The 24,949-nt window shown below is 41.6% G+C and overlaps 1 protein-coding gene across 5 annotated transcripts in view; it reads right to left on the reverse strand.

Annotated features, from left to right (window-relative positions):
• Positions 1-1,841: 1,841 nt before the first annotated feature.
• Positions 1,842-24,949, reverse strand: part of trpm3 (transient receptor potential cation channel, subfamily M, member 3) — a 131,154-nt gene continuing 108,046 nt past the window's right edge. For 3 of the 5 annotated variants that reach the window (XM_051075128.1, XM_018669130.2, XM_018669132.2), the window contains exons 16-25: positions 24,028-24,256; positions 20,940-21,143; positions 18,546-18,686; positions 16,852-16,980; positions 15,911-16,162; positions 14,499-14,673; positions 12,001-12,151; positions 11,141-11,334; positions 10,744-10,876; positions 1,842-10,170 (exon numbers count right to left, since the gene is read on the reverse strand). In XM_051075128.1, the coding sequence (XP_050931085.1) occupies positions 8,547-10,170; positions 10,744-10,876; positions 11,141-11,334; positions 12,001-12,151; positions 14,499-14,673; positions 15,911-16,162; positions 16,852-16,980; positions 18,546-18,686; positions 20,940-21,143; positions 24,028-24,256 (3,232 nt within the window). In that variant the 3' untranslated portion in view covers positions 1,842-8,546. The remainder of the gene's footprint in view (positions 10,171-10,743; positions 10,877-11,140; positions 11,335-12,000; positions 12,152-14,498; positions 14,674-15,910; positions 16,163-16,851; positions 16,981-18,545; positions 18,687-20,939; positions 21,144-24,027; positions 24,257-24,949) is intronic. The other 2 variants (XM_051075129.1, XM_018669131.2) reach the window with 1 other exon arrangement.

The following is a 24,949-nucleotide window of genomic DNA, read 5'->3' on the forward strand; positions in this document are numbered from 1 at the left end:
TTACGGGGGAATGTATCAGTTGATGTACATTTAGTATTTATCCAAGTAAAGCGGGATCGCGCTGATTTGCATGGAATGAACGTTGATTTTGTGCGAGAACTAAAGAAAAAACAACAATAGACTTCAGGATTGCTCAAGAGCAGATACACGTGCAGGTCGCACACTCAGCACCAGCCTTTCTGCATATGCTTATTTTACTTTATGCAGCAACTATATACGTTTTTCTATGGTCCATTGGTTGATATGGACTTAATTGTTATTTCCATTCAACACATCCTCATAGTTTGGACATCAGAGTTGATCACACCTTCGAGTTTGAAAAAAGAAACAGTGGCTAGTGATAGAACACAGGACATAAGAGCTGCAGCGACATCCAACCAGAGTTCACCCTGCATATCACTATTTACGTGATGACACACACATCTGTGTCATGAAGAGAGAGGTATGTGTTTTGTTTTCCTAATTGTAAACCAACCCTGGCCATCATGGCCCATAATGTGTTAGCTGAGGACAGGTCTCATTTTGTGTCCCAGATTCACAACCATGGTCTGATCCCAAATTAGCGCAGTCCTCAGCTGTCCTCAAAACTACACTTGAACTCTTCAGAGCCCATGCAAACTCACACTGTGCATAAGGTCAGTTTATGTTGTCAGCATATGACAGCTGGTGTCTTTTCTCTTTCTTGTAAATTTGAGATATCTTCATGACTTTCACACAGTTTGAGTGGAGGAGACAGGTAGATGGGTACAGGGAGTTTTGCAGTTACTCATATTTTTTGTATTTTGTGATGTATGAGCCACCCCAACATGACACATTTACCAATCCTGCCAAGCCAGTATTCCAACTTACCCAATTATAAATATTCTTTCAACAAGGCTGCAGTTCTCTCTCCTCTGTGCCTCAACACCTCCAGTCTGAGTGTCTGCTATGCTCTCCTGGCGTCAGGATCAGCAGTATGATGGCTATATCTCGCCTCTATAATGTGCCCTGTAATGTGTTTACTCAGCATCAGAGGAGCCTCACTTGATGCAGACAGTGAGCTGCCGCAAAGGTATAAAGCCAGAACCACACTGTCCATTCAACATGGTTATGAGGAACAAGTGTGTTCTCATTATAACTTATAACCTAATATGAAAAATGCTCCCTCCCAGTAACTGCAGACTTATTATAAGTGTTAAATGGACCTGCTAATCCTGTGTCTGACGGACCATGTATGCACATTGGTGAGCCTATATATATGTACCCTGTGAGAGAGTCGTAATGCAGCTAGTCCTGAAAGTGTAACAAGACCCTCAGCCAAAAAAAAAAAAAAAAAGGAGGGGGGGGGGGGGCAGTGGGTGGTTCATTCATGGATAAAGTTCCTTGAAAATCCTACTCATCTTTGGGGGTGGTGGGATTGAGCAATGCTGCCTTTTCCTGAACTGTGTAGACATCATTTGGATACACGCTCTTCCCTGGGGCTGTTTACATGAGAATACAGTGACTCAGACAGACACACTCATACACAGAAGTGTTTTCCTGCGTGTTTGTAGCACAAAGTAAACTCCTATCCAACTTTGCTTTTCTCAGATACATCACTGTGTATGTTGATGTGCCCACGATTCATTTAAAACTGTGAGAATAGAACAATGTGACAACCTCTCACAGCAGGTAGAGAAAGGTGCCACTCCTCTCCAGAGCAACTGCAAAATACCCTCTTCACTTGAGGCTAAATCCTGTCTGCACTGCAGCAGTGAGTCACTGCCTAATAGCAGATATATCGTGATCCCTTAATTTATGCATCCGCTGGTCACACGTTTTGACAAACAAAATGTACAGGAAGGAGGGTTCATGAAGACTACAGGAGTAATAAGTCTCTATCTGAGCACCACAGATGCTGTGTAAGCCCAAACACTGCAGGGACTTTTCGCCCTCTTCCCGGATCGTCCGGCGCTGGAACTCTGCCTCCACTTTACTCGATTTAGTGGCAGAAACTCCAAATCTAGTTCAAACTAGGGTCTTGCCCGGACGCGTATAGCCTGCAGCCGCCTCCTGCTCCTCCTTCAGCAGAGCTGTAAACATTTCTCTGAAGAGGAAGTGCTTCCGCGGCTGCTGCTGTTGCTGCTCAACACTTCCTTTCTCACTTAAGTGCAAGAGTTCAGGAGTGCGCTGCGCATCTGTCTGGATCGTGTTATTGTGTTGACACGATATGATGATTGTATCAGAGAAGACGTTTTTTTTGTTGTTTTGTGTGTGTGTGTGTGTGTGTGTGTGAGCGGGCGCGTGCGTATGTTGTAACAGAGAGGAGGAGGAGGCACGTGCGTAATCTCGGTACAGAATGTTCCCTTCCACGCGCGCAGTAGGAGCTGACGCACCACTGCTGACCCCGCTCCCTTATATGAACACCCTTATACACACAAGCGGACAGACTGGAAGTCCTGGTCTAGTCAGAGGCCTCTCCTGTCAGCGCAGTCCGTTTATTCATGCGGAGAAGAACAGGAGGCAGCGCTGCTGCTCAATGGCGACACAACAGATACAACAGGGTGAGAAGCCTGGAAAGAGTTAATGACCCTGTGCCTGGTGCAAAGTCATTAAAGAGAAAAAGGAATACGTTAATCACTTAGAAATAAATCATTGGCAACATGCATGAAGTGATGAAAAGTACATACCTGCATTTACTTAAAGCTTGTATTTGAAGGCTACTTGAGTATTTCCATTTTATGCTACTCTGAAAAAATGAATTTCATACTTTGTGTCAGAAAGGAGGATTCAACTCCCAAGGTGATTTTTGTATCCATGTGTAGTGGTGCAGATTGCATTAAGGAATACAGAGCCAAAGATTTTGTTATCTTTGTACATTACAATAACATGCAATCAGTTAAAATGGCATTATGAACTATGGTGTCAAAAATGACCTCAAAGGTGGATCAACATCTCCTTGGCACAGTATTAACAAAAACGGATCACTGGTTTACAGAGGAAACAGGGCTAATGAATGTACTGTAATACAGGTAGTGCAGGTGTCAATGGTATTGTGTACATAACGCAGGATGAAGTAAAGTGTTTGCAAAGCAACACCTATATAAATGCAACAGTGCACTGTTTTGTTAATTTAAGAAACTGACACACAGGTGTTTACCAGGTGTTTTACAGTCTTTAGAAGCCACTCAGGCAGCCAGAGCCCAGGATGAGAAGTAAATAATCTGAAAGAGAGATATGTGTTGTAAAATGTGACATGAACAAACAATGAATTTCAAAAGGACAAAAAGTGGCAGTTGTTTTGAAGAAATCACATAAAGAGTTTTTGGCCTATGGGATCAATTCAAGACTGTGTTTCTGCCTCGTGGTGGTGGGACAAGTTTTAAAAATGACAGTCCACTGAGCAGCACCTGTTCCACTCGTCTCACCACGAGCCAGTGGGGGAAGGCAATATGAGGCAGTGGGAGTCTGTTGTCCTGCCGTAACTGCAGAACAGCTTGTGTGATGTGGCTCATTGCTTGATGGTTTACACACTGTGAGCCTTTGTTGTTTTATGAGTTCTGCAGCTATGAGGTTAACAACCCCCCCACCCCCCACCCCAATCATAAAGGGAGTTAGAGAAATGCAGATGTTCCTGATGTTTGGCCCTACAGGTTTTAGATCATTGATCTAATAATCAGTTAAAGCAACATCTCTCTGCCTCTTCCTCTTTGTAAGCTTATATGTCTGAAACAACTTTGTCTTTTCTGATTATTGTAACCCATTAAAACAGACATGGTTGTGCTAAACACACCTCTGACTTCACATTTCTGATAAGTCTTTTTGTCACTGGTTAAGGATAAAGTAAAGTAAAAACAGGCAAGACACAGAGTACCAATCTATTTAATTGTTTATTTAACAATGCATGCCAGACATGATCCTATTCACATTGAAGAATACAGATTTGTATTTGCATCCAAATACTCACTACTTTGATTTCATGTTATAATCTTTCTCTATCTGTCTCTCAGTCATCTTTACAGGTCGTCTCTGTACACTCTGAGTGGAAGAACTGCATGCATTTAAAGGACATTAAATAAAGTGTGACCAGCAAGGGGTGTGTGTGTGTGTGTGTGTGAGTCCCTTTCAGTTGTAGAAGCACAACATCAGCAGTTATTGCAGAAAAAACATGTGCGTGAAACTCTCTTTGATTTTACGAGTCACAGGTCGTTATATAGGAGGGAAGCAGATCTGTTGATTATCATCATATGCTCATGATTCCACAAAACTGTAAGATACAGTATAGGAAAATATTTAAAAAATACTGTACATTGAGATTCCGTTGGGTTGTGTTGTGTTGGCATGCCTCCCTGTTATTAGTGTCACCTACATGTCTGGATGCACACGCAGTTCATGTACACGCACATTCACACATATGCACACCCTCTTGTCAACAACACCGTCCACAACAGCCATGTCAACATATCACAAAACCATTGAAGAATCATGTACACAGGAGTTTAGAAGTGCCATAGACATGTATGTACGTACATCTCACATTCTTTACTGAAAGGATAAAGAAATTAGAAAATAATATTTTGATTTCCTATCATAATAGGTCAAATGGGAGGGCCTGGACTCTCAGTCGCACACAGTCATACTTAGCTGTGCACAACTGAGTTGAGCCGTTCGAACTTTGCTTGGTTAACCCTGTTTGCCACAGCCGTATAGACAACAGGTCAGTAGAGCACGACTCAGATCGTTTCCATTTGGTTTGGCAAAGTTTGGTTTGGTTCAGTACAGGAGGGTCAAATATGCGTGATCAAAGCACTCCCTATCAAAACACATCCTCCATAAACTTCTAAAATAAAAAATCCCTCCTTATCGTTTGTACTGTTGGGAAGTCAAACTTCTATGGGTGAACAAGTCAATCAAGTACAAAGACATTCATTCATTTACTATTGCCATTTCTGAAAACATAAATTACAAAATGTATAGATTCTCTCTGATCCCGAAGATTCCTGGTTAGACTCATAAAGCACAGTGTTTATACTTGAGGCCTTCTGCTAAAGACAAACTCATGTCTTTCTTTTTCTTTCCATCTTTCTTTCTATATACTCACTACCTTGCATCACTGGGGTATTGTTGTCCCTGAGCACTGACTTGGGGTCAACCTTTCCTCTCTAAAACATACTGTAACCTACGTATTTGTTGTAGAAATTGCAGATAAGTTCCTTTGTAAATATTGACCAGCTACAACATCCTATTTGTCATCTTATAGGTATTTAAATGTGTTACCCCCCGATCTGCCCAACCTACATGATCTATACTGACCATGTGCCCCCCATGTAATCTATGTTGGTGTTGTAATTACCGGTTAAAGGGGCATTCCACTGATTTTACAGCCATTGATCACAGTTGTATGATGTCTTTTGTATTTCACAGACGACCTGTGTCATTGTGGGATTAGGAATTTTGAAAGATGAGCACATTTAACAATCAGGGAAGGTCTTATCAAAGGATGCTACTGAGCTGCATTATGGGAATTGTAGAATCCAGTATTTTTGAAGCTTGAGGCAAAAAGTTAGGGTATCTCAGCCTCTGCTGCTTTTATTTTGACCAGTCTTTTTAAAAATCTGTTTTAGGTAAGTCCCTCAGTTTTATGAAAGAACTGCACTAAACTAGTGGAGCACCCCTTTAAGGTTTGGGTCAGGTTTAGTGGGCATGTGAACAGTTTCGATCATCCAGCAGACTGGGTTGTGACACAGAGATAAGTTAAAGTATTCAATTCAAACAAGAAAACAAAACTACTGCAACAGCACCAACCTTATGGTGATGCTATATATTCATCCTAATGTCTCAGTTTCATGTGCAAATAGATAGCTCCCTTCAGCTATGAAACTATTATTCTCAGTCATATCTTTTTATGTGTTTGGGTGGATTCAAATAAATGTCCATACAAGCAATGATACAGTCTACTAATAACAACAGTTCCCCTTACTCTGTACATCAGATGTGTTTTAAGAGAACAACAAAGGTCTATAAGAGTATGCAAAAGCCACGTGTTGAAAATAATCACTGATATTTGGGCTTTGTGATTAGAGAAAAAAAACACATGAGAAATTTCACAGACTTTTGAATCACCTCAGTTCCCACATACTCCACCAATGCCCAGAAGGCACCCTAAGTTTGGTATACTGGCAACTGTGTATTGCCGTGTCAACTTTACATTAGAAAATTCTCATAAGCTGCTTGATAAAACATACAATAAAAACTACTTTAAATACTTTAAATATGTTTGAAATGTACAGTATATCAGACAGTTCTATATTTAATAAATAATATAATACATCAGCATTTAGTGCATGTAGATGGTCATCTTTTATTAAATTTAAAAGTTTAATTAGAAAATACTTAAAATTTGACAAAAATATCACTGAGAAGATATAAATATTAATTTTGTAATTCAAACAGGCATTTACTGTACTTATCAATGAGCAAGAAAAATGTCAATAAATAGAATCAATCTCAAAATAAATGCAACATGATTAAAATGAATTGTTATAGCGAGGATATATAAAACATAAACATAAAAAAATCAGTAAGAATTAGATTAATTTCACCTATCTTATCGTTACAAAGCTATCAGAGAAGGACATCTTCCTCCCCTCCAGACTTCTTCTACTAGAATTAAAAAAATGAGAAATTTTCAAAACACTGATCTGGCTTTCATCTTTTAATAATAATAGTCCCATTTTTCACCCTCCATGTCACTTAAAATGCACACCTTTCTTATTTATCAGCTAGAATGCATATACTTGACAGCTTATTCTCAAGCTTTTTTTTTTGTTTAAAATAAATTCATAAATGAGCTCTTTCTTTAGGACCTCTTAATGACCTCTATATGATTTATAATGGGCTTAGTCATGGGGCAACTGCTTTCTTTTAATGTCTGCTTTTGCAGTGGCTGGCTTTGAATGCAATAACAAAAATTAAAAAGGCAAATAAAGGCAAATGAATGACAGTTATGGAATAGATGAAGGACGGATCCATTAGGTGTAGGTGGATGTAAAACCATTGCAACATAATGCCACTGCCAAAACCTGAAGGAGGAGGGCTGGGCTACAAGAAAGCTACGGTTGGTTGAATGGAAGGATTTTTGGTGTCAGGTGCAGGCAAAGAAGGTTCACATCAGGTTGGCCCAGCAAGCACTGCGTCTGAAATAGGCTCACAGCGCCCTCTTGTCCTCATTTTTTGCAATTGCTCTTGTTAAAGCTTTCTAGAATCAGGTCTGAAGTTACGTTTATTTCCAAGTGATATGTAGGATTTCACTGACCGTGTGTGTGTGTGTGGACATGTAAATATCCATGTGAATGCAGACATGCACTTCACAAAACTCTTCTATCTCATTTCCTTTCTAATGCATTGGCCTTCAAAGCACTGACTGCCCTCATTCACTTTCCTGATATAAACTTGCGCCCTTGAATCACTACTCCCAACATGAGCTGTAAAGACACTAGATATTGTCGCCTGCGGAGCTTAGTTTTCGTGACACTTTTTCTTTCTCAGTTTTTCCTGACAGCTTTTAGCTTTTCACTCTTATCCCGTGGCTAATTAATCACAGATTTCACTTTTCCAGTTCCACTTCAGACACATATGCTGACACTGGACAGCCATGACTGGAGACAGAGTAATGACCTTTTGTCTGGAGTATGTTCAAACACTGCTTTCTTTTTCTAGCTGATTGGACAAAAGACATAAAAACAGCTTTGTAGATAAATTACGCTACAACTTGTGAACAAAAGACAAATTTGATGTTCCTTTGAAAAAAAGAGATAAATATTGATTGGTAATTGATTATTCGAAAGGTATATTTGTGTATCCAGAGGTAAGTTGTTGCCATGTTAGAGCCACCGGTTCCAATGCAACCACAAGGGGTTCCAAACACTTCACTGATTCCATCTTTCTGTTTGCTTGTGCTGGGGTCTTACAGGGTGGAGTTAGGATTATATGAAGAGAGGAAAATGTATTTAAGGTGAGAGTTTTGTGACAGTAGTGACTCTACGCTAAGACAAAATGACAAAATGAGGTGGTTGTTTTATCTTTCTTTCTCCTCTTTCTCTTTGTCTCTCAGACTTGACAGGTTTCTACCATACAATGCAGCTAGGAGTACAGTATACTTTCTCTGACTAATGTGACTGATATGTGATGTAACACAGTGACAGATGTCTACTTGACGTAAAGGTGGTGGGTGGAAGACAGTACAAATACACCTTCCATTGCCATAACACCCCATTGAGAGTTACTTAGCTACAAGAGGAGGTAAAAACTAGTCTAGATTCATAGCTCTTTGTATTTGACTGGTGTACAGTAGGACCCCTTCATCTCCCATCCCTTTTCATCCTCACTCACGATCCAGGGTAAAGTTGCCCTCCAGCACGTACTATGAATAAACTTTTATCACCTTTTCTAACCTAAAACATGAGTGAAAAAACTAGATCTGGTCCAGATTAGCATCTAAGGGCAACTTCACCCTGCTTTCACCTTGGCCCTTTCATTTTTTCCTCCCTGGTCCTGTCAGTATGTGAGTGTGCTGACCAGTGTCCTTGTCACGTGTAGTTTTGTCTATCAAAGCTGCGGAAAGCTGACGGAGTGGCCAGCTTCCTCATGGAGAGGGTGTCAGTCTTGGCTGTCTCAGGCCGTGCTCCGGATTTGCTCCTGAGGAAGGGGTTTCTGGTTCCTGCCAGACCCCGGCCCCCTGGCCCAGGCCCCCTGTCTGCCCCCAGACCCGGTCCCCTCTCCATCCTCTCACTCACCGACAGGCTCTTCCGGTGCGGAGGGGCCAGCGTGAGGGAAGGATGGGAGTCATCTGAGGAGCAGCTGTTTGCTCGCTCCAACCTGGAGAAGGGGGAGCAGAGAGGGGCCCCACTGGGCCCACCAAGGCCCCCTAGACGAGGGGTATCAGGGGCTGGAATCAGGTCCTCAGGGTCCTCTGGGTCAGACTCTGTGTGACTAAGCTCTGCCTCTCTTTCTGGGTGAGAGGAACCAATGTCTGACGGCTTATCAAAGGGGAATGAGGTGGATCCTCCAGGGGAGTGTGAGCGTTCTGCAGGAGTGTATGGGGCTGAGACACAGCGTGTATCGATGCAGTCAGTGATGCTGGTGTACTCTGCAGCCTTTACCTGGACTCCTGCCCCCAGTCCACCATAGCAGCCTCTTGGCGTGAACATGAGGCTGTGGGACTTGACCAGAGGAGGCTCATCCAGGAATGATGTCCCTGCAGTAGAGAGGTAGCGACTGCTCTTAGAACGTTCGAGCAGCCCTGCTGAGGGAGGTGGGGATGGTTCTATATCCCAAGGAGGTAAGGTGGGGTCTGGTAAGAGGTGGGCCGAACACAACGATAAATCAGCAGCTGCACTGTCGTCAAACATGGCTCCGGCTGTGCCGCTGCTGCCTGCACCGCCTTCCGAGTGCCTGTCGCCCAAACCGCTGGTGGCAGCGCTGCTGAAGTCCCGGCCTCCCGGCAGCACCGTCTCTATGATATCTGACTGCAACGAGGAGTCTCTCTGGAGCGGAGGGACCACACGGAGAGGATCCAGGAAGACCTCCGCAGGCCCCACCTCCTCAGAGGCTGAGACATAGATATCGATGCATGATGATGGACGGTGCTGCTGGGAGACCGACAGCGTCGCCAGGGGGAGGGGCTTAGACTCCTTGGTGGCGGCAGCTGAGGACACAGATTGTGAGCTGTTGGCTCGGTGGAGGCTGAGTGAGCGCTCTTTGAAGAAGCTCTCAGCTCTTTCAGCTCCACTTGAACGTTCACCACCACCACGACCACCTCCAACATAAAACGAGTGGCTCCTTGTCCGTGTGGCCATGCCAGTAGGGGAGGGAGGGGACATGGAGCCCTCAGCTGTTCCCTCCAGCGCCTCCTGTAGACGGTAGGCATTCCCCTCAGTGCTGTTAAAGCTGCTTTGACGGAGGATATATGCTGCTTCAGGACACTCACCCTGGCGGAGTATGTATGCAGAGTCTGTGCAGTCAGATGAAGTCCTGGAACGTACTTTGTTGACCTCACCACGTTCAACCCCCGTCACACGCTCCAGCGCTACAGCAATTCGTCCAATCAGCTCCTCCATTTGTGCCAGACGAATATCAACAGTCTGCAGTGATGCCTTCATGAAGTGTTCCCTCTCATTGACTTCCTCTAGACGCATTGCCATATTTTCCACCCTGACAGAGTAGAAAAGAAATGAGAGAAAAGACATTAAAAGCAAAGGGGGGTGGCAGGAACACAAATGACTGCTGCTTACATGGGGGTATTTAGTAAAAGAATTGAATAGCTGAACGGTCAATCATGATATCTGAGTGTAAAAACTGGAGTAAACTCAAATTAGTCAAATAATCCTATTAATATACATAAATTGAAAGCTTATGGTTTGGCTGCCAATAACTGGTTTTCTTGATAGGGGAAACAAGCACTTGTTTTTGTCCTGTGTGTGTAGGCAGTCACAATCCAATTCTTGGTGGTCATTTAAAAATATAGAGCAGCAGTTAAGCCATTAGTGTCCCTTAAAACATTTCAGATGTGTATTTTATCCTAGTTCTGTGGTTCAATGTGCATATTTCAGCATGTGTATTTGCTTCTGTTTTTTTACATACAGGACTTCATAAAGAATAAAGACGATAAATTTCAGATGTGCACTATATGACTGTGTGTGAACTATGACATATCCTCTATCCACCTGGTAGACAGAGCACTGGACTTATATATCGAGATCATTTTACGGTGTAGCCATGTCTGACCTTTCAGAAGTGACTCTGATCCGCTCGTCATTTGAGGAGTGGAATCTGTCATCTTTCTCTCTGAAGTACTCTTCTATACATTGCTCCTCAAAGTCATGGACTTTCTTCAGCTCATCCTCTGTGATGAAAAGCTCTGCAGGTGAAAAAGTTTCAGAGTGATAATGCAACAATGTCATGTTTACCTGATTGGTAGTATAATTACAGCATAAGTCCCAAAATAGAAAACATATACTAAATAATTTGAGTTGGTTTTGTTTTGTTGTTATGACACTAAAAGCAGAGTAGGAATAAAAATAATTAAGAGTGATGTGAATAAATTACAACTCTGTATAGTATAAGTGTTCACATTATCCATCCTGAGTTTAACAGGTGTGTTAGTGGTTTATCTGTGACTCACTCAGCCCATAGTCCCTCTCATCGTCGTCATGCTTGCGCCAGCGACAACACAGGTGCTTGAGGACCATGGTTATGTGACTGAAGATGATGAGTGGTGGAGGAAGGACTGGCCGCTCATGGAAGGTCATAATGAGCTGGTAGCGCTGGAACTTCCAAACCTGGTTGGAGATGGACTTCACCTCGAAGAATGTATTACTATGATGACGGACAATCGCAGACAGATATGCCACATCAACCAAGGATTAATTTATTGTAGGTAAACCATACATCATGACCTGTTCAGATATTGTGAATATATACAAATTTGACTGGTTGATGAACTGACTCTTTCATGTAGCATGCTGCTGCGCTGCAGAGCAAAGTTCAGGCACAGAGTATGTGGAGATTATTGCAATGCCCAACACAACAAATGTTTGCTGTAATGCTTAATGTGATTAAACCTTCAATTTAACTATTGTTTTTTCCATTGTGCACTTTTTGGTAATTACCCTGACAAATGTGAGGAAGGATGATCGCCCTTGCTACATGGATTATTCAGAGGCACAATAACAGATCATTAGCATGGTAATGTCTCTGTGGAAGAAGCACCATCCTGCTCTGATAATACAATTTGCAACCAGCCCCTAATGACTGTGGCTTAACAGCAGCCCAAACACAAACCATTTTTCTATTTCTCTCTCACGCACTCACAAAATTCAAGAAAAGTCTTAAGACAGCTGATGTCTAAAATGGTATTAATTAGATACTGCTATCCATCCATGTCTTAGTGATACTGTTTTTTTTGTGAGAGAGTTGGAGGTTGTTCTTTTTTGTAGTTAGCTGTAGTTAGGAATAGCTAAAATTTTTCAAATGTATACGTACTTGAACACAGCTATGAGAAGGTTGACCAGCAGTATGTTGGCTACCAACAGATAGCAGGCCATGATGGCTGGGACAATCCAAGCACCGGTCTTACAGGGAGGCAGGGCCACCACCACCCCATCATCTGTAGTGACGTTCTGCCCACAGGGGGCTGCACGCCGTCACAAAATAAATACACACACATACAAGTTAATACCAGGTAAAGTATGTCTTTAGATAGAGACTTGAATCCATCAAAATAATATTTTAGTAGAAAAATTTAGATGCACAACAAATCAGAAAGACATGCACAAAGACACATTACATGAACAAAAGACAGAGCATTTAGTCTAGGAAAACAAAACCTATAATAAAATTAAACCTAAGCAAATTAAAAGAAACATAAAACATTCAAAGACAAACTGCACATTGAGTTACAAGAACACAAAAACAAAGAGACAAGCAGACCTGAAAATACAGAACAAAATGCATAACTACATATCCTGCAAACAAACAAGAAGCATAATTTATTTTTATGCTTCTTTTCTGAAAGAGTGGACACAATAATGGTGGGGGTTCATGTTCAGAAATGTGCATCTGAAACAAAATACTCAAAAAAATACATTCATCATGTATCATCACAATTTGTGTTTCCAATATATTTAAACATGAAGTCAATGTTTAAAATATATTGTCACATATGCGTGCCATAGCTTCATTCAGCAATGGTTGATTGCTCTGAATCATTTGAAATGTATTTAGGATACATAGTATGTTTTTTCCATCTGTGATGGTTCAGTTGCTGTGGCTTATCTGGGGAACATTCAGCATTTGATCTTTGTTTGTTTGCCTTTGAGATTCATTCTAGTCATGCTCCTCATTGCTTGATGTTCAATTGTTTCACACAATGCAGCCCAAAGACAGAGAACTGAAGTAATTTTTTCTATTTTTATTTTTAATTTTTTTACCTAAATCCAAAAATTTGGACTTAAAAACTCTGACAACTGAACCACGTGAAAAAACAGATTATAGATGATGAAAGGTGGCTGATAAATATGTTCTGCTGTGGATGTTGGTGTATGTTTGTGTTTTGTATGATGTGATAGTCATGTTTACTTATGTTAAGTGCTGGCTATATTGGTAGAAGAATTTTGGCAATGTTGCAATTGCTCCAGTGAGAAGCTGAGCCGGCGTAAAGGGAGGGTGACATGGTTTATGTGACAGACGGTGTTAACATGGCAGGGTCACCTCCTCAAATGAAACTAACTGAAAGTCGAAAAAATGGGGGGAGGAAACATCAAGGGAATATCAAATTTTAAAACTTTGATTATTCCTCTTGTTGTTTGAACATAAATACAAAGAGTAAATACCATAAATACATTAGAACACATTTGAAAAGTGCTACTGCCATGTAACAGTGCCATTTGCCAGCCAGTGCCAAAATTAGTCAGGGTAAAGTTGCTTCCAGGATACAGCCTTAGGCCGAGCTACTCATTGTCTCAATTAAAGATTTGGAGAAGATGGGTAGTCCCATAGAATTGGGCTTTGTTTCACATCCGATTCTCTTGAACCGTTCTCTGTTTTGATGTTTACAGAAAATGCTGTTGATATACAGTAGCTGACCCAAGATACCAACACCTGAGGGCAACTTTAACCTGTGAGCGTGTGGAGCCGCATGCACACTTTTGTCTCAAGTGGCCTCTAGTGGTAGGAGTGGGCATGACATGGTGGTAATGTGAGGATGATGAAGGAGAGGTGGGATAGGTGGATGTGGTTAAACTGAGGTCTGTATCTATAGATTTACTGGGATTTTGACTGCACTGGGCAATGTGGGATGGACCATTATTACGCCAGGTTCCGTGAGTTCGAAAGTAATTTTCGACCAGCCAGAGTTTTTCATTCAGCCTGTGCTGTAACTTCCTACTATGCATATCTGAAACAAAGAATGAAAACATTATTTCAGATCTCTTCTCTTTGGGCCACTCCTCACATTCTGTACATACCATCATATATACTACCATACATATAGACAACAGAACAGCACAGAAATACACACTCACTCTCAAGACATTTCCTCACAGACACCGCTCACAGTCTACTTTTGATTTATTGAGTCAAAATGTCACTCTGTCTACATAGCATAAAATAATGTAGAGACAAAAAGGTCAAGACAAAATGACAGTAAACATTACTGTCCTTATGTATGATGTGTGGCTACATCAGAGAAAGATTATGCAGACATGGGGGTGTAGAAACAAGATTTGTCAAGAATTTCCCTGATTCATAATCACTATGATTGATTCTCTTGTAGTAAGGTTTATTTTTTTATTATTATTATTATTTTTAAAATATCTATGTGTCTTACAGTTGTATTTGAATCTGTGGAATATTGACTGAAAATTTAATTAGTAATTCTGCAATGAGATTAGTGTGTATTCAGTTATACTACTTGCCTCCTCCCTTGAATTAACAAAAATGAAGTTTATTCAGTTGCTCTGACACTCTGGCCCTGAACTTACGGTCAATCTGGTCGGCAAACACCTCTCCGTAGATCATCCAGTAAGGCATGAAGAAGATGTTCCTAGCTAGCATCCAGGATGGGTCTTCATTAGGGTTGAGGATGGCCTGACGTGCCACCCCAAAACTCATCAGCACCACCAACATGATGATCACAAAATACATCATGTCGATCATCTGACAGAGGGAAGGGGAGGGGGGTAGAGGAGAAGAGAGAAGGGAGGGGGTGAGTGGTTTAAGAAGAGAAAAAAAAGAGGAGCAGTTGGTAAGAATGTTTAGAGCGATAATAAAGCAAGAATGGGTGAAAGAAAGCAGCAATGAGGCAAAACAGGGGAACGGGAAGGGAATGTGCTGGTCTGTTAGAGCTGGAGAAGCTGTTTAAATAGTGTGATGAATGATGGTCTGAACTGCATTTTTTAATTACTATACCCCCTAGAGTCTTGGTTGGTCAATCAAACCTCAATTTAATTTGTTCTGGAGTGAAACCTGAAGTCAATACTTAAAATGCACTTAATTTAGATTAATCCCAGATTGATTAAGGAAGTTACAGTGCTGAAGTGGGGGGGAAACCCTTCCTCCGGGTTAGATTATATTCTACTAGCCTCTGTCACACAGTCTATTTTTGATTAAAACTGTCATTTATTGTCTCTCTATGGAAATCATCTCAGATACATGCACATGTTAAAGCCAAAATGGAACTACAGTTATCACTCTAACCATTACTGTTATAAGGTGCATACTAATCTGTCAGAAATAAGAATTATAATGTTTCAGTTTTTTTCCAGAAAGAAAGTTGAAAGACACCCTTTGTGTAAGGATGCAGTTTGCAAATTTGATGGTACTTATGCTCTATTTACAATGCAGCATTTGTTTTCCCTTATTCCTCTTCTCTAACTTTGACTTCAAATCAGCTTATGGTGCCACGACATCATAAATGCCAATTACCTGACTAAGTGACTGAATGCAAATCCAAAGCGCTCTCTCTCTCTCTCTCACTAATTGCTGATTTTCATATCAAACAGAGCCCAGTGCTTCACAGCTCATGATAAAGACAGATCAGAGATACAGATCAGAGATACAGATTTGGGCCTTTGATGCCTTCACTAGTTTTGTCTTCATGTATGTATCAGAGGCTCTGATCTTGTGGTCTTTAAGATCAAACAATAAGATTCATGGGCAGAGGAGCTCTGTTAGGATGGGGCCTGCATGCCACATACAAATTAAACCAGTGCAATCAGGGAACTCAGTTAACTCATAATCACGAGAAATTGTGTTGAGCGAAGTCAGAAGGAACAAACAGTCAGATATAAATGAAGACTACATAATAGGGAGAAAAAATGTGAAAGAGACTGTAGATAGAAAAGATTAACAGACAAATACACAAATACACATCACCACCCCTGCCTCTTCTCACCATCTTGCCAATCATCATCACATAGGGACCCAGGTACTTGTTGACTCCAAAGATGTCGAGCAGCCGGATGTACCAATAGATGATGTTAACACAATAGATGACCCGCCCATAGCTCATGAGTGGTGGCTCCTGGAGACGCAGAACCATGCCGACGGAGAATATGAGGATGGCCATAAGGTCTGTGATGTTCCAGTACTCCTGAAGCCACACCTTCACCTTCTGTAATAACTTCCCTGGCTCTGACATCAGGATCTGGAAGAGGTTTTGAAGGGAAATTAGTAGAGAGAGGGAAACAAGAAATGGATGGTTAAAAGCAGGAGTGATGGAGAGTGTGAGAGTGGTCATAAACATAGAGGGGAAAAACTGATGTGAGCCAAAATAAGTGACTGAAATAGAGCAGAAAATAGAAATGCATTATATCATGATCACCATAAGAGGGCAGTATGAGTTCACCAATCAGATAATCTGGTCTGAGAAGGCACTGTTGTGCAGCTGAGAAGGATGTGACACAATGATTAATGCATTTCGTACAGTTACAGTACAAACAGAGCCACAGAGTGAGACTGAACTAGATAGTCTCATAGGGCCACATAACTGTATTCTCCATTTACTCTTTTCTTTCTTTGTTTTCCCATCTCTATTTCCTGTCTTCATTTCCCCCACTCTCTCCCCCTTCCACTCTCTTTCCCTTTGCCTTTGTCTTCTGCTTCCACCTCAATGATCCCATCACTGTTTTCCATATTTACTATGAGCTGTTTGATGATATGGACATAATGCTTAGCCTTGCCCTCCACCATAGAACTTTCTGAATTCAGCTGTAGGCTGCATTATGGTTACAAGCCTTGTATCTTCAGTTCAGTGGGCAGTGGTGGAGAAATTATTGTTGTGCGTTCAATGCACTGTGCATATTTCCATGAAGCCACTGCTAGGATCTAGTGTACCTCTCTCATTTTCTCTATGCCGTTGGTGAAGATGTAAGCGATGACGATCCACTCCTGAGGAGAAGGCCACAGGTCCATCTTAACCAGGACAATGTAGTTGAACAACATCAAGTAGCCCACGTATGCCATCTACATAAGAACAACAATAGCAGAGGGAAATCAGCAGGGACAGATTTATGGATATGCGCTCATGTTTGTGTTTGTGTACTTTTCCCACATTAGCAAACTGTACATCAATAAAGCTCAGTTCTCTTTCTGCAAACAAATTGACTCAAAGGGTGACTATGAAAAGGGTTGAGAGTGTTGCTGCTCAAACTAAACGCTTATTTAGTGAATGACTGACCCTCGTTACACCTCCATTGAATGCAGTTTTTCACATATGATAATAGAAATTTGATGTCAAGACACCTGATTGCTGCATCTCCACAACTGGCCTGAAAATGTCCATTACTTGTCTCCTATGGCTGTATCTATTTAAATCTATGTCAGCTGTCCACTTTCATTTTTCCTGCACCTATTTGTGCACTGTGGATCATTATGATCCAGATTAGATAAAAATTTGATGATAATGCAAGCCTAACAATCTAAAGATTAGACATGGAAGGCTTGACACATATGCATATAAAATCAATTTTTACATCTATTTCTCATTCATGGGTATTGACATTACTGGATTTCAATCAGATATATGATATTTCTGATAACCCTTAATTTCTTTCAGCAATTAGTGATTCAGTATTCTCTAGGAAAAGCTTTAGCATATTTAAATTGCAGATTGATTTAAGTAATAAATAAATTAGGACACTTCTTTCCAGTTATAAATCAAGAATTCCACTGAAATAAGCACATAAAGTGGTTAACAATGTGTGACCAGGACTGTTTTCATTCAATGCAATGCAATGCTCTACAGAGGGTAATGGGTATGAATACAAATCCACTGCCGAGGTAAAGCCCACATTTTGACCCTGAGAAAACCCAGCATCTGTTCCACAAGTGCACTAATGAAATTCACAGCAGAATATTTTTCTTTAACCTGAAGGGCAGAAAGGGGAGATGGGGGGAGAAGCGATGAAACAAAAGGCAGTCAAAATATTTTCTCAGCATAAACAAACAGCAAAATCCCCATGATAAAAAGATGTTTTCACTGGGCAAGCAAAGGAAGGAAGGAGCCCAAGACGGTGTAAGGAAAACAGAGGATCAGCTTATATCAACCATTATACACATGCTCAGGAGACAGGCTTGTAGAAACCAGATGGACAGTGCTGTATAGAGAGGTGTAAAGAAAAACACACTCCACACACACTTTACCCCACATATAAACACTCTAAGCTTAACTTCAAATCAAATAATATACTTATTGAAATATTTATCTATTAATATCTATGATATAGAGGTGTTTGCACAGTCAATACACAACCTCCTTCTGGCTCACTTCTCTTCCTCACACCCCTGTACTTTTCTCACCATGCAGCTTCCATCAGTCTCCCTATCCCTTTCCCACAAAACTTTCCCACCTCAGTAATGCTGGATAATGATAGTGTGGAACAGGAGGTTAATGGCAATGGAAGCACAGTGGAAATAAACGCTAACAGCAGGAGACCAGCAATTGATGCTGCTGCAGAGACACAGTAAGCACTGTCAGTGCCAACAGAAAGCCTGAGTATGTAGGTGGTGTTGCTGAAGCCAACACTGACCGTATGGAACCAGAACTTGACAATTGGAGCGTTGTAGAACTCGTATATCTTGCGTCCCATGGGGATGAGGCGGTGGCGGTTCTGAACCTCCTCAACATCCTTCTTTCTGGATGTCTCTGTGGTTACCTTGCCCAGCATTGCCTGGACGAATGCAAACCCCACATGGAGTGAGGGAGGAAGGAGCGAAGGGTGCGAGGGATAAAGGGATGGAGAGTGTGGGAAGAGGGAAGTGTGACGGATTGGAAAGATGGAGGAGGAGGAGTGGGGGAGGGGGTGGTAGATGAAGATAAAGACATGTATGTGGAAGGGAGGAGGTGGGATGGGAGGAACAGAATAACAAAGGAAAAAGGAGAAAAAAGGAAAACGGGGAGAGGCGTTACATGATGGGCTACGACACAGTTTTAATATCATAATCAAAGAAGCAAGCACAGGCAATGTCATCATTCCATAATGTGAAATGTGTGTTTGAGGTGGAGTGTTGGGTGAAGGCTGGTAACACAGTATGACGCAGACACAGACACTCATGGATTGTGTCTCAGACAACAATTAAGAGGCAGAAGAGAGACAAAGATAATGACAGAAAGAGGACAGAAAAAGGGAAAGGAAAAAAGATAAGACATAGATATTTAATTTCAATCTGTGACACATTTCCTTATCCATGAGAGAGGGTTTGGAGCCCACTGTTTTTTATGGGTCATGGTCTTCATGTCAAAGCAACACCAGACCTCTGAGGGAGTTCATTCATGGAATTGTATTGTATGTCAAGAATTATAGTTGACCTGGGAAAAGATAACATGTTTGACGTTTCTGTCCAAATATTTGAAATATGCAGTGAGGTGATGGTTTAAGCTCCCAGGCGGCTGAAAAGGTACAATAGTGATAAAACCATTGCTAAAAAATCAGCAAGAAATCAAAGGAGAAATCACCATCAGTAAGGAATCAAGGGTTTTCAATTTTTTTCCCAATATGTGAAACATATACAGCCAAAGTTTTGTCCAAGGCACACACAGACAGGGCCTTCAGTGTGAACAGATTCAGATGCCAGTGTGTAAATCACACCATGCCTTTACTGCACTGAACATGCACATTATCGAATCAGCAAGTGGACACAAGCTATTACATTCATCACAGTGTGGTTTATCTAAAGCATCTGAGGATACGACAATACAATCTCCCTCTGTGGTGTAGCAGTCTGTGTATCTGTATGAATCTTTATGTGATTCATAAATATCTGAGGGTGCATTTGTACAGTCAGAAGCCAGGGCAACAGAAATGGCTCATTGCAAATGCATCCTCTAGCAGTTGGATACTTTGTTTAATGCCACAGTGCCTCAAGGACTGCATATGTAAAATGGCCTCTTTGCCTCTTTGCGCTGGCTTGCTGGCTGTGCTCAATGCAGATGGAGAGTATGTACAGTGGTGCTGAAAGACATTCAACTTCAGTTCAATCACGTAACGGGACAACCTTAGATCCAGTTTGTGAATTAAACAGCTTTTCAAATTTCAGTCTTGATTTAAACACACAAACTAGATCTTAGTATCATCTCCAGAATTGATTGGATTGAAATGGAATGAGTCCTAATCCTGCTGTACATCCATGTCTATGCAGATGGACCAACTCTTCCACTGTGAGCCGGGAGAAGGTGCTCAGACTCTGCATGATTTAAGCTCTGCAGCAGCAGGCGGACATGGTTATATAATGCAAAAGCCTGGGCCTCCCATGCTCAGCAGCCGTCATGCTGAGTGGTATGCTGCAGCAAGCCATCACTGATGGGAGAGAGTGAGGGGCAGCAATCGGCTAGCATTCAGTACTGTACCTCAATCAGAACTGAGCTTGGAAAGAGAGGGAGAAAAAGAAGGAGAGCTAGAGAGGGGAAGGGGGGGATAGCAGAAGAGCAAGAGTTTGAAAGCAAAAGAAATAGAAAAAAAAACAACAAAAGAAGCGAAGAGAAAGCTGGGCAGAGAACAAGAGGGACAAAAGGAAAGGTAGAGAAACAGAGAAGGAGATAGATGGAAGAAGAAACATACACGAGGGAACCCACAAGCGGCGACAGACTGAGACGCTACAACTCCACGACCATGTCTTTGCTGAGACGACGAGAAACAGGAAAAGGCCGATTTGGCTGGAAGGGTCCAGTTGGCCAGAATAGAGAAACGAATGTGTGTGCGTGTATGTGTGTGGAGAATTGTGTGCATATGTTTGTGTATATGATCATCTCGCTGTGGACACCAACAATATAAAATTGGTCCACAAGAAATTACTATGAAAGACACAGAATCTGGGCTATGTGGTCAGTGATCAGTTTTATAATCTGAACAAAGTGTGTGTGTATTGTCTAAAGTTTGAATATGTGTATAGATTCTGAGATGCAGGGCTGAGGTGGGTTCTCTCACCACGGAGTTGTACTGCGCCTCACAGTAAGATCTTACTGTGAACTCCATGTCTTCTTCCTCCTTCTCCTTGACTGGTTTCTCAGGCTCCTCCTCCTCCTTCTCCTGCAGGTAGGCCTCCTGATCCTGGGGCATGTACGACATCTCATCCTTGTTCTTGAACTCCAGGCTCAGGATGGATGGTGGCAGAAGCAGCCCTAAGATTACCTGGTTGGTGAGGGAGAGAGGAAGTGGAAGTGTAGGAGGTGGAAAGTTAGGGAGAAGAGCTAGCAGCAACAAACTGCAGATGTACAGTTTTATGAGCAGCGCTGCGGAAATTAGGACACAGAGAGTCTGGAACAAACAAGCCTTCACAATTGGCCTGTGACATGCAGATGTGAAACTCTGAAAGACAAAGCTTTGGTATTTACAACAGCTCAGGCGAGGGTTCTCATCAGTTACAAAAGCATTAGTCCAGACAGGCAGCAAGGGTACTGTGCTGCCACGATGGATGTGAGGGACACGCACCCACAGCAGATAAAGGAGGCAGGCGTGCTGTTAACACTTCAGATACATAATAGTGAAACGAAAGGAACGCAAGAGTGAGGCTGTAACCACACAGGGAAGGTGAAGAGCAAGGGAAAGAGAGGATGATGGAGAGCAGTGTAATTGAGTGTCTCATCTCTGGAAGCAGCTGCCTTTAACTAATTTAAAAGTGAAATTTAGCTGTTTTCATTGCACTGATGACTGGCTCAAAAGTGATTTATTTGTGGTGATTAGTGGTTTATTTTACATTCATTAATAATGAGCTGAGGTATGAAAAATTATAACATGAGTTTCCTAGATGACTGAATGTATGAGATGAACAGTTTCAAGGTGATGGAACTGGGGTAGTAACCAGGGAAAAAACAATTCCCACCACAGCACAGAAAGCAATGCTTCAGTTTCTCCTGTCATCAATCATGTCAAGAGGTTGAAGGCGTAGATGTCAATAATTTGTCAGACCGATTGATGTGTGAAGAAATCAATGTGCTCATCTTTGCAGTTTATAGTCATTTGTAGCCTCCAGTAAGCATGTTCTAATATGAGTTAGGGTGGTGGAGACCCTAACCATATCAGAACATGGTTGAAACTGACTGTCCACACAACTGTAGCAACTCAAAAATATTCACACACATCATTTTGACAACATTTTGACAATGTTATTTGCTGCATATCATCAACTCCTGGGGGCAGTGAATCTTGTTTGTTCCACTTGTGGTTTCTTTTCTGTCTTTCTGCTTCAATGAGCTTGCCTTCGCAGCACACTCCCTCCCTCCTGCAAAGGCCACACCACACTTAAAGCACTTATAGTCTGCCCCTGCTTGAAGAAGCTAGCAAGCAGACCCATCATCCTGTCTCACTCTGTGTATGAATGAGTGTGAACCCAGCCGTCCCTTCGGCAACTCCCAGGGCAATTCTTCATTATAAATAACTCTAACCTCTCTGATCTGAGCAGCTGCCTCCTATCGCCCCGCCGCCAGACGTCTGGAAAACCCACGTGAGTGAAAATTGCTCAAAACCCAACCACCAGTCTTAACTGAAACCTCTCCCCTCGACTCAAAAGATGCTCACAACATGAGCCACAGTGTAAAATATGTGGGATGCAATTTCAAGGTTTTTTAGTAATTAAGGTAATTAGGGTCAGTTCTTCTGTCCCCTCTGGCTTCAGAGAAGGCTTTGATGGTTTATATAAATGAAGTTACAGAGGAAGTCCAACGGGGGCGACCTCACCCAGACACTTGTCATACTCATAATGTTTCTCTAAAGTATTATTGTCCAATAAACCTCTTTCCCCTGGCTCATTCTCCTCCCCACTTTCATAAACAACCTTGACTGGCTGAGCTTCAGGTATCATAATCTATCTTAAGATGCATCATTTTACCTACATAAACCCACCTGCATTGTTTTTCTATTATCAACAAATATTACTATTATTGTTCTGTTGGTCCCTGTTAATGAAATGAAGTGTGGTCACATAATTGTGTTTTCTTTCCTAAGCCAGAACCGACAGAGAATGCTTTGTGCTATTACCTAAAGGATTTAGCTTAGAAATAATGTAATTGTAAACAGATTATCAGGAGACAGGTGTATTAAGTCCTGGGCTTCCACAAACTACAAGATAAAGTATTTTAACTGTCAGTGGTGACCCGTCTACTTTTCACAGTCCAGTGCACACTCTCCACATCCTTGGGAATGACTCATCATGGCCAAACCACAGTTATAACCAGCCACACTAAAGTGCTCCCTCCTTCAGCCTGTTCATTCCTCATTATTAGAATGCTGTCTGAATAAAATCTCCTTTTTCACCTGTCCGGTTTGAGTCACATGTGTTAGAGAAGGTGTACACCGTGCTGTAGATTGGTACTTTGAAATGAAGGCCATTCTTTCAGTGCTAGACTGGTGGTGCATGAAATTTGACATGGACGTGGCTGTCCTATACATCTTCTAGTTCACTGCACATCATTCTGCAGTATTTCTAACTGGAACCTGATTGTGACTGAGTAATGCACTGATTTTTATATATTATAGCTGTAAAATAAAGTTGACAGTGCTCTCTGGTGGACAAACTATGGCAAATGACCTGCACTTCATACTGCAATTTCTTGCTACTGCCAACATACACAGGTATATATATGTACTAATATATTTGTAATAATCTAATACTTGGTGGCTTCTGTTTCTAATATAGATATATTATGCCCAAAGCAACTTACTAACTTTTCATTTTCTACAGAAAGGTAATTAGTAACCCTCTCCCTTAACATTTGTAACATTTCAACACATGTGGAATGTACAACAAATGTCCACTTTTCTGTGAGGCACTCAGAAGACTCACAGGAGTGATCTGGGACACCTCCACAATAGTTTCTCAAGGAGGTGAGAAGGTTTCTCATTATTTTTCCAACCAAACTTTTCTCAGGTAGTCTGAGGGGACTCAAACATTCCAGTACAACCATGCCTCTCTAACACCAAAGCCTGAATTTGCTTTGAAGTCCAGATATCTTATGTAAGGTAAAGTATACTTTTCTTCACTCACAGGTTATCCCAACATCTGGCCCATTTCTGTTACCTTCAGGCCGGAGTTCTTGCGCATGCGTAGGCGTCCCATCCACATGTCGGTCAGCAGCATCTGACTGCAGGTGTGAGCGATGAAATCTCTGTGTTTGGCCGCTACCGCCAGCTGTAGGCAGGTGGCGTTGCTCCAGTTCTTCAGCTCATACGTCAGCAGCTTCATGGCCATCTGCTCATCCTGTTTATAGGACTGGTCTAGGAGTTCCACTGCCAGCTGGCCAAACTCTCTGGGAGATTATATGCAGGACATATACGGGCACACAGAGACATGAACAGAGACAGTAACACACTTTGTCCAAACATGTGAAAATGTAATTAAACTGGTCAAGGCATCACTGACCATCTGGCCAAGTTCTGAAGGAGATTAGATTTGCATATAAACACTTGAACACACACACACACACACACACACACACACACACACACACACACAGATACTACATTTTACACATACAACACATGGCACATGAGCACATGTGCATGGTCAAGGCTTTACATGACAAGCATATCTAATATCTTAAGTAGATGCACACATGTATCCAACAAAGCTGGGCCAAATTCTCACTGGTAATTATATCTGTATCTTTTCCAAGGTGAAGGGGTTTGGAATACTTACATACTTTAAAATGTATGTATAAAGTATGATGAACAAGAAATGCTCTGAGCAGATTTCAAGGTTATGATTACAGAATTATGGAGATAATGCAAAATTTTTATTTGAGAATGAGGCAGAAGTATGAGAACAATGTGGAAATATGGTAATGTAATATGACACACACACCCATAAGCACAACCTCAAATATTCAAATCTGCAAACAAACCTAAAGGACCACCCACCATTTAAAATGTCCCACTCCAGACAATATAAACATAAATCAATAACTGGAGGTCATGTTTCACCATAATTTCTGCCTCTGAAA

This window comes from Lates calcarifer, linkage group LG13 (genome assembly GCF_001640805.2).
Source record: "Lates calcarifer isolate ASB-BC8 linkage group LG13, TLL_Latcal_v3, whole genome shotgun sequence".
Lineage (NCBI taxonomy): Eukaryota > Metazoa > Chordata > Actinopteri > Centropomidae > Lates > Lates calcarifer.